The 8,230-nt window shown below is 45.3% G+C and overlaps 1 protein-coding gene across 1 annotated transcript; it reads left to right on the top strand.

Moving 5' to 3' along the window:
• Positions 1-4,690: 4,690 nt before the first annotated feature.
• Positions 4,691-7,026, top strand: LOC123060603 (uncharacterized). Its single transcript, XM_044483384.1, has 2 exons — positions 4,691-5,404; positions 5,504-7,026. The coding sequence occupies exons 1-2, from the start codon at positions 4,985-4,987 to the stop codon at positions 6,782-6,784; spliced, it is 1,701 nt and encodes a 566-aa protein (XP_044339319.1). The 5' UTR covers positions 4,691-4,984; the 3' UTR covers positions 6,785-7,026.
• Positions 7,027-8,230: the final 1,204 nt, after the last annotated feature.

Raw genomic sequence — 8,230 nt, 5'->3', positions numbered from 1 at the left:
TCTTCCCCTCTTCCCTTTCCTTCCCCTCCTAGTTAGACTAGGAAAGGGGGAACCTACTCCTACTAGGAGTAGGATTCCCCCCCTAGGGGCGCGCCCTATGAGGCCGGCCGGCCCCCTCCTCCACTCCTTTATATACGGGGGAGGGGGCACCCCATAGACACGCAAGTTGATTTCTTAGCCGTGTGCGGTGCCCCCCTCCACAGATTTCCACCTTGGTCATATTGTCGAGTGCTTAGGCGAAGCCCTGCGTCGGTAACTTCATCATCACCGTCACCACGCCGTCGTGCTGACGAAACTCTCCTCGGCCTCAGCTGGATCTAGAGTTCGAGGGACGTCACCGAGCTGTACGTGTGCAGATCGTGGAGGTACCATGCGTTCGGTACTTGATCTGTTTGATCGTGAAGACGTTCGACTACATCAACTGTGTTACTAAACGCTTCCACTTTCGGTGTACGAGGGTACGTGGACACACTCTCCCCGCTCGTTGCTATGCTTCTCCTAGATAGATCTTGCGTGATCGTAGGCAAATTTTTTAAATACTACGTTCCCCAACATACAAGACTGTCTAGCATGGACTTATGAATACATCCATCAATGCCAACAATATAGGAAAGAAATTGTGCTCTTGAAATTTGATTTTGAGAAGGCTTTTGATATGCTCAATCATGACACAATTATGGAAATTTTGAGAGCAAAGGGTTTTGGAGATAAATGGATTGAATGGATCAACATGATTTATGGCATTGGGTTCTCATCAATACTTCTTAATGGAATACCTGGGAAACAATTCCAATGTAAGAAAGGAGTCAGACAAGGTGATCCCCTCTCCCCCCTGATTTTTGTCCTAGCTGCAGATATGCTCCAAACCATGATGAATGAGGCCATGCACAACACTCTGATTGACTCTCCATTGATCCAAAATTCTTGTCCTGATTATCCAATCATCCAGTATGCTGATGATACTATTCTAGTAGCCCATGCAGATGCTCAACAGCTCACCCACATCAAAAATATGTTGCTCCATTTTGCATCCTACGCAGGACTCAATGTCAATTACTCCAATCCACCATTATATCTATAAACCCCCCCTCACGTCTAGGTTGTGGACGTACAGGAAGACCTTAGTCGTGGGATCGAGATTAGATCCTAACTATTTTTATATTAGATAGTGCGTTGGCCAGGATTTGATCCCGAGACCTTGTGGCTTCGATACAATATTGAACTGATGCGCTAGCCAACGTATTTTAACACTTGCACACGCCACCACGTGATGTGCCCCGCTGGTTATGGCTGCACCTCATGCTTTTCCTCTTCTAGTTGCCTGACACCTCATCCTGCCCGCCCCTCCGCTTCCGCATCGACCACCACGAGGAACTCCTACTATGATGTCACACTCGGTGCTTGTTGGATCTAGGATTGATGGATGCGTTCACCAACCCCCACCCCATCGGGTCGTGTCATCTGCTAGCTTCCTCTAGCCTCGACCACCCCATCATTCTTGGGAACCACTACCTCCAATCCCCTCCATGATGGTAGAGTCGTCGGGTGTGTCGATATTGAACTTGCCCGCCTACTTGCGCACCCATGCCTCCATAGCCCTGCTCTGCCAAGGGTGGGCCGGACACCTCAGATCCACAAGTTTCACTCCACCAACCACCCCTCCACCTCACTCAACCTGCCAGCATCGCCCTGCTTGGCCTGGCCGCACCTGGCTACTGGCGAGCATGCTCGTCTTTGATTCGGGATGCATGAGGATTTGGAGGATGTGGGTTTTTTTTCTGGGGTGTAAGCTCGAGCTAGCTCCGGGCGGCTCTGGGCGGCTCCGGCGGCGGTGACGTTCGCGGGTGTCGTTTACTTCCCGTAGTCGTCGCTGTAGCAAACCTTCATTCTCCTGGGTTCTGAGTGAAAGCTCGTTGATGATGGCGCCCGTGGGCGTCATTACGTGTCAGGATGGAATCTTATCGTCAGCTTTCATGTAGATCCTTGCGTCCTTGGTGGCGGTCCTATTGAGGGGTTCGGATTCTTCCGTCCTTGGTGGCGGTCCTGTTGAGGGGTTCAGCTGTGACGCCTAATAGCATTGCAATGCTGCCAAGTGATACCCCTCGTGTCGGTCATGTAGTCCCGCCATCCATGCTTCACTCGGTGGCCCATTTCAGTGAACTCATTCACACATAGCCATCCTTGTAAGCTTGCTCTTTTTCTTCATCTCTTGCCACCATTTGGTGCCCTTGTTCTATTTTCTTTGTTATGCAGTGCTTACACTCAGCATGGGGCAAATACCACCCTTCCCTATGGAGAGAACTACATCAGTGATACTCTTCAAGATCATGTCATTTCTTTGTTCTCCCCACTCCCTTGGGCAATGACCACTCTTTTGGTGGAGATTCTGTGTGTCCTTCATACATGTTCAACAAGTCAGAGTCTCTCCCATCTCCTTCAATCGGCATTACGAAATGACCACCCTCTGGTGTGTGAGGATGCGTGGTTTGGAATGGCACATCTCCTTAATGATGACTACTAGTGATCCTTGCTGGTGGTTTTGGCATTGACTGTTTTGAAGCTCTCGTGGTGTCTTTTGGAGTCTGGTCCTCTCCACCTCTATTATGGTTTTGAGATAACTTGGGTTGCATCACTAAACTCTCTAGCTTTGGAGATTGTTATTCGCATCGTGTCGATACCATGTACTGGTTTTTTGCATGCTTGCTTTTACAAGATATATCGCCACTCTGGTTGTTATGGTTTTCGATCTGGTTTCCCTTATAACCTAGATCAAAAATTTCTTTGAATGGGTATTTATTATGGAAACCAACAAGCTAGTCATGCCATTATGTTATTTGTGTATATATTTTTGTTCCTAATTTTTGGTATATAAATTCTTCCTTGCACATGTATTTATAAAAATAAATATATATTGAAATTAGAATAAAGGATTGCTTAGAAGCTAGTTTTACACTTTTTGAACACTATGTTGATTGAAATTGGGCATGCATATACTGCCGGTTACGGAGGGGATAGATGTAAAGTGGTTGGAGGGCTAAAGCGAGGGGATAGTTGTGGATGGTAGGAGGGCGAGGCGGTGGTTTAGGCTTGGGCGCCATGATGGCCGGGGATAGATCGGTTCTAGAGGTAAAGCTCCCTCTTTTCTCTGTTTATTTCTTTGATCCCTAACTAGTAAATGCGTACGTGTAATGCGCGTTGATATTAGGGAGGAAATTAATTGCATGTTGATATTAGGAAGGATATTAGTTACACGTTAATTAATAGACGTTGATATTTGGCATAATATTAATGGCACACTAAACATGTTGAGCGCTCACCAATGCAATCTAGGCTGTTAGATTGACATGGTTTGATTACCGACATTAATTGTATCTGCACCTTTCGGTCTGTCTAGGGCCGCTTTTGGGTCTGTCTAGGGCACATCGAAATGTGCAATATCCTTTGTGTTGTCCATCTGTTCTGTACTGGCCCTTGGTGGAGCCACCCTGCTAATGGCCAGGCGATTGGCTGCTGCTTGCTCCCTGATTGCTTCTATGTCTTCAAATTTCCTGAAGGCGTGCCCATCCAGAAGTTCTTTCTGGTGCGTGGATAGCTTCTCACCCAGAAGCTTGTTGATCTCGTTGGCCATGGGGGATGGTGGTGGGGATTGGCTGAGGGTCGGTAAGTCTGATACCAAGTTGTCACAGCCTAGGTTACGGAGGGGATCGTCGTGGCTGGTACAAGGGAGAGGGTGATGGTGTTTAGGCTTGCACGCCATGATAGCTGGGGAATATATCGGTTCTGGAGGTATTCCCCATGGTTGGTTGTCTGGGTACTCAATAAGTCCATGTTTTGACTATCCTAATCACTACAAAGAAAATCACCCTATCCATTTCATTTCTTTTGCTAGAAATGGCTTTTGATGGCTTGCTTTTCTTCTCTCGTTTCTCGCTCATACATGATGTTTGTACTTTGGAACATGTATTACAAATGCTTATCTAAATAGAAGATATTACTGAGAGATGGGGAAGCTGGAACGGTATAGATGAATTGATGGTGCAGAACTATAAAACTGACAGTAACCACTGATTTTCCAAACCTTTTTCTAGAAATGGATATGCATGTCTGAATTATTTGTTATTTGACTGGTTGAGAATAAGTTCTTTTTATGCTTTTCATATTGACTAGCAATTTATTGACTATTGTGTTTGTATTTGAATTTTCTCCATTATATGAATTCATACTAAAATTTAAGAGGCTGGTGTGTAAATGAATTATATTTATCCATCCCATTCATACTAAAGTATAGATGAATCAACATGGCATCCAGATATGACTTTGGGTAGGAGAATATATGTAATGTACTCAACTTATAATATCATGGATATGAATGTGCTATGACCAACAGTTAGTTGGCGTTCGACGTGTTTTCAACCCTACCCCGATCCAAATATTGTTTTTGTTTTATTTTTTACAAGTATACTTTGACATAAATGTCTATCATCTATGTACATATTTTCTAAGGGTCAAATGTGTTTTTACCCTGTAATGTGGTGTTAGCTGCATAGCGACCATGGCTGTAAATAATTGCGTGTGATACTGGATTATTCTACCAACAGTTTTATGTTTCACTTCACCTGTTTGTTACTTTTACATGACCCAACCTGTAGTCTGACATCTCTGGGTCCACTCACAGTTATATGTATCTTATGGTTTGAAATAATGCTGCTCAATTGTGTAGGAAGCACATGAAAATCCAAATTTACCTGATGGACTGGATGCTTGCCCATCGCAGAAACCTGAGGCTTCACAACGTCGCAGGAAAGAGAGAGAAAATATATCTGGGAGTAGGAAGAAGGCGAAGATCAATAATGCAAAGAAGAAGGCTGACACAAAGAAGTGCATTGACAATAGCAAAGCTGGTAAAGTGGGAAAACCAAGAGATCTGGGAAAATCTCTCCCTAGGCAAGGCATTCTGAAGTACACAGAGCACACATCTGTGAAAATGGCCAATGAGAAACATGTCAATTCAAAAGGCCATGAAGTAATAGAACTATGCTGCAAATCAGTGAAGGGTGTCAAATTCTCAGAAGCAGATGGTGTAATTGGCAGTAAGACGCAGAGTTGTGAGCTACCCAAACAACAAAGTCTCTGCAAGCTGTTCTCGGATGCTATGGCTTCATCGTCATTCTCTTCGTCAACATCATCCACGTCCATTGAAGGAGACAAATGTGTAACTGCAGAAACTAGTAGTTCTGACATGCCCAACAAAGCCTTCGCTAAGACTAAAGAAGCAAATAAGCATTGCGATAACAAGTACTCTGCTGAGCCTAGTAACAGAGAGATGTCTGCTCCATTCATTGATCTGAATATGACACCACCAGAATGTACTGATTTAGGCTGCACCTACGATTCAAATTTAGAGGTGCCCAATCTTGAGCATAGACATGATGAAACTTTAAGTTCTGATGCTGAATTGCTCGCTGGTGGAGAAAACTTGATGAATTTATCTTTTGGCTCACAGGGACTGGAAAGCCAACCACCTGCTTCTGACTTTGAAAAAATAAAGAGTTCAAGATGGGCAGGCACATTTTTGAATGGTGAGGCAATCAATGTTTCCGACATAGATGCTGTTGGTTCTCCACTGAGCTTAAGAGAACTCGCCGAGACTCGTTGGGGTTGCAGTAATGTTTCAGTAAATGATACCATGACTATGAGTACATATCCTTGTGCATTGCCAGACCAGACATTTCAGGATTCATTTACGCAGCACAAGACTTGGTTCTCCAGAAATCTGAATAATGTTGGCTCCCAGCTTTCTCGTGAATGTAATGTGTCTCACAGCACGGAGTTATATTCTCGTTCTGAGTTGAACGTGGGGCACGAGTGTAGTCCTTCTACGGGACAGACAGTTCGTTTGATGGGTAAAGATCTTACAGTTTGCACGACCAGAGGTGAATCGTTTGCTGAAACTGCACAGAAACATACAGGAACTTCCACCAATGACTATCTTAAGGCAAATGTATTATTGCCACAAGGACAGCCTTTTTTCTCTTTACAAGCTCAAAGTTTCCCCAATGTTGCGGTAAATTCTACCAGAACAACTCAAGCTTCAACATATCATGCAAGCACAAGTCACGCACATTTTGGGTACAGGACTCCACATGATTTCAGTCACCCGTTTCCTGCAGCTAATATATTTTCTGGAGATCGATTGCCATATGAAAGCAGGTATGGTGGTTTTTCAAACTCACGGACCAATCAGACTTTTCTATTGGGGTGTCCACCTCTTCCGAATCATAGCAGTGCAGCATTCCATCAGAATACACCGCGTCCTTGGCGTTATTTCTCTGATCCCTTCGCTGGGGATGAACCACCTGCAGCACCATTTTTGCCTGTAACCGGACAGCAAAGGACACCACCTTCAGTGTTCCATGCCGATTTACCTCGTCAACATGTTGTGCATTCAGCAAGGTCGTCGGTTTGCCCTCTTAACTCTGTGAGTTATACACTCAGCCATCCAGGCCAGGTAATTCAAGAAGTTTCCAACAGCACAGGAGATGCAGCCCTTCTGTCCAGAAATACAGAGAACCGAATGAGGAGAGCTGTTCCTGACAATTCCAATGCTTCTTCTAGTTGTCGCAGTGTGCAGAAGAGATCAGGACCGGTGAAGCTCACTCCCGGCGCGAAGCATATACTGGTGCCAAGCGATAGCACACATGGCGATTCTATGCCTGTGTACTCCTGTTTATCCTTCGGAAGTAGGAGCGGAAATGCTGCAGGGTCTCAGAACAAAGGAGCATGATGATAGACTTTGTGAAATGCTGTTTAGCCTTCAGAAGTAGGAGCCTTTTGAAAATTGCTTACAATTTTCTTTCTGTAAAACTAGATTCACTATCCTGTAAGAATAGTTGCCATACTTTTTGTGCTTTCTGTGCTTGCTTAGTAGTTATTTTCTCAGCTGAACCTGTATCCATGGCTTGTGTTATCCAACAGCATGCAATCTGATATTTTCTGTATTCGTCTGAATTTAAATGATTTCTGGTACTGGTAGATTGTATTACCTACATTTTGCATTTGCAACCTGGTTATAGTAGGTGCAATTTGTTTTTCCGAGGTTAGTTTTCACTCGTAAGTCGTAATGCAACCTCCCCTTTTTTCATATAATTTCTTGGTATACACGAGGCACACTTCAACAACTCCCTAAGGCTAAACACTAATAGGTTGCAGTTGATCCGGCAAAGAAAAAATACCAAGTGTCCGAGAACAAGTGGACAAATAGAATAACCCCTAATCAATTCTTCAGTTGCCTGGCCTTTCCATAATATGTGATCTGCTGCCAACAGAGATTAAAATTCAAAGCACCAAAGCCCACTACAGTTACAAAGCTAAAATATGTCAGGAGAAACAAATCGTCTACAGAATGAAATTCAAAGAGCAATGCTACGGGGACGACAATGTTTGGACGACTCATGCACGACGATTAAATCGAGCCGACGAATCTTGAGCACAGCTGAGCAGTGGCCACTGGATCCTCTGGTCGTGCACTTATCGTCCATACACTGTCGTGTGTGGAGCAGTTTCGAAATTCAAATCATGAGAAGTACTGAACTTCGTTCTCTTTTCATCAACTCAACATTACCTCAAGTCCATATTAATTCTTTTTGATCAAGCAAAAATAATATACAGTTGGTCAAATAATCGTGGTTGTAAAGATATTATCTATACTAGGGTCTTTAGTCTTTACCCTCGGTGTAAGAGGGTAAAAGAATCCAAGGCCGGAGAAGCATCGAGAAAAGAAACCAGTGACAAAAAGGTCGCTCCTAAGTCGCTCCCGCCGGCGACTCAGGGAGCCAACCCTAGCACCGCCACTTCTCAGCCCCCCTTCCCGGCCTAGCGTGTCGCAGCTGCTACAAGGTGGCTCGGGGCTGCTCCTTGGGGTCTCGACGTGGATGTGGGCTGTCACGGCGTGGTGGTAGCTCATGGTGGTGGTCTGGATCATTTCACGGCGGCGGTTGGTCTCCTCCGGCGTCGGCCGTCAGTGAGCGGCCTGTATCGGACCTTCGTTTCCTCCCCTCGTCGTCCGGGCTCTACCCTCGTCGTTGGGCTGGACCGCTCCCAGCTGCAGTCCATTGCTCGTCTTGCACCCAGCAGTAGGACCGAGCTCGTCTCGCGCCCGGCAGCAGGATCAAGGTCATCTTGTGCCCGGCGTTTGGACCGAGCTTGTCTTGCACCCGGTGCAGCAGGACGG

This window comes from Triticum aestivum, chromosome 3A, assembly GCF_018294505.1.
Source record: "Triticum aestivum cultivar Chinese Spring chromosome 3A, IWGSC CS RefSeq v2.1, whole genome shotgun sequence".
Taxonomy (NCBI): Eukaryota; Viridiplantae; Streptophyta; class Magnoliopsida; order Poales; family Poaceae; genus Triticum; species Triticum aestivum.
The sequence above is the reverse complement of the archived record's forward strand: the minus strand, read 5'-3'. Positions and strand labels throughout refer to the sequence as shown.

Excerpts from the sequence above, each read along its gene's own strand:
- LOC123060603 (XM_044483384.1), top strand. The coding sequence starts at position 4,985 with ATGGCCAATGAGAAACATGTCAATTCAAAAGGCCATGAAGTAATAGAA. Across the intron at positions 5,405-5,503 it reads CCTACGATTCAAATTTAGAG|GGACTGGAAAGCCAACCACC; the intron begins GTGCCCAATCTT and ends TTTGGCTCACAG.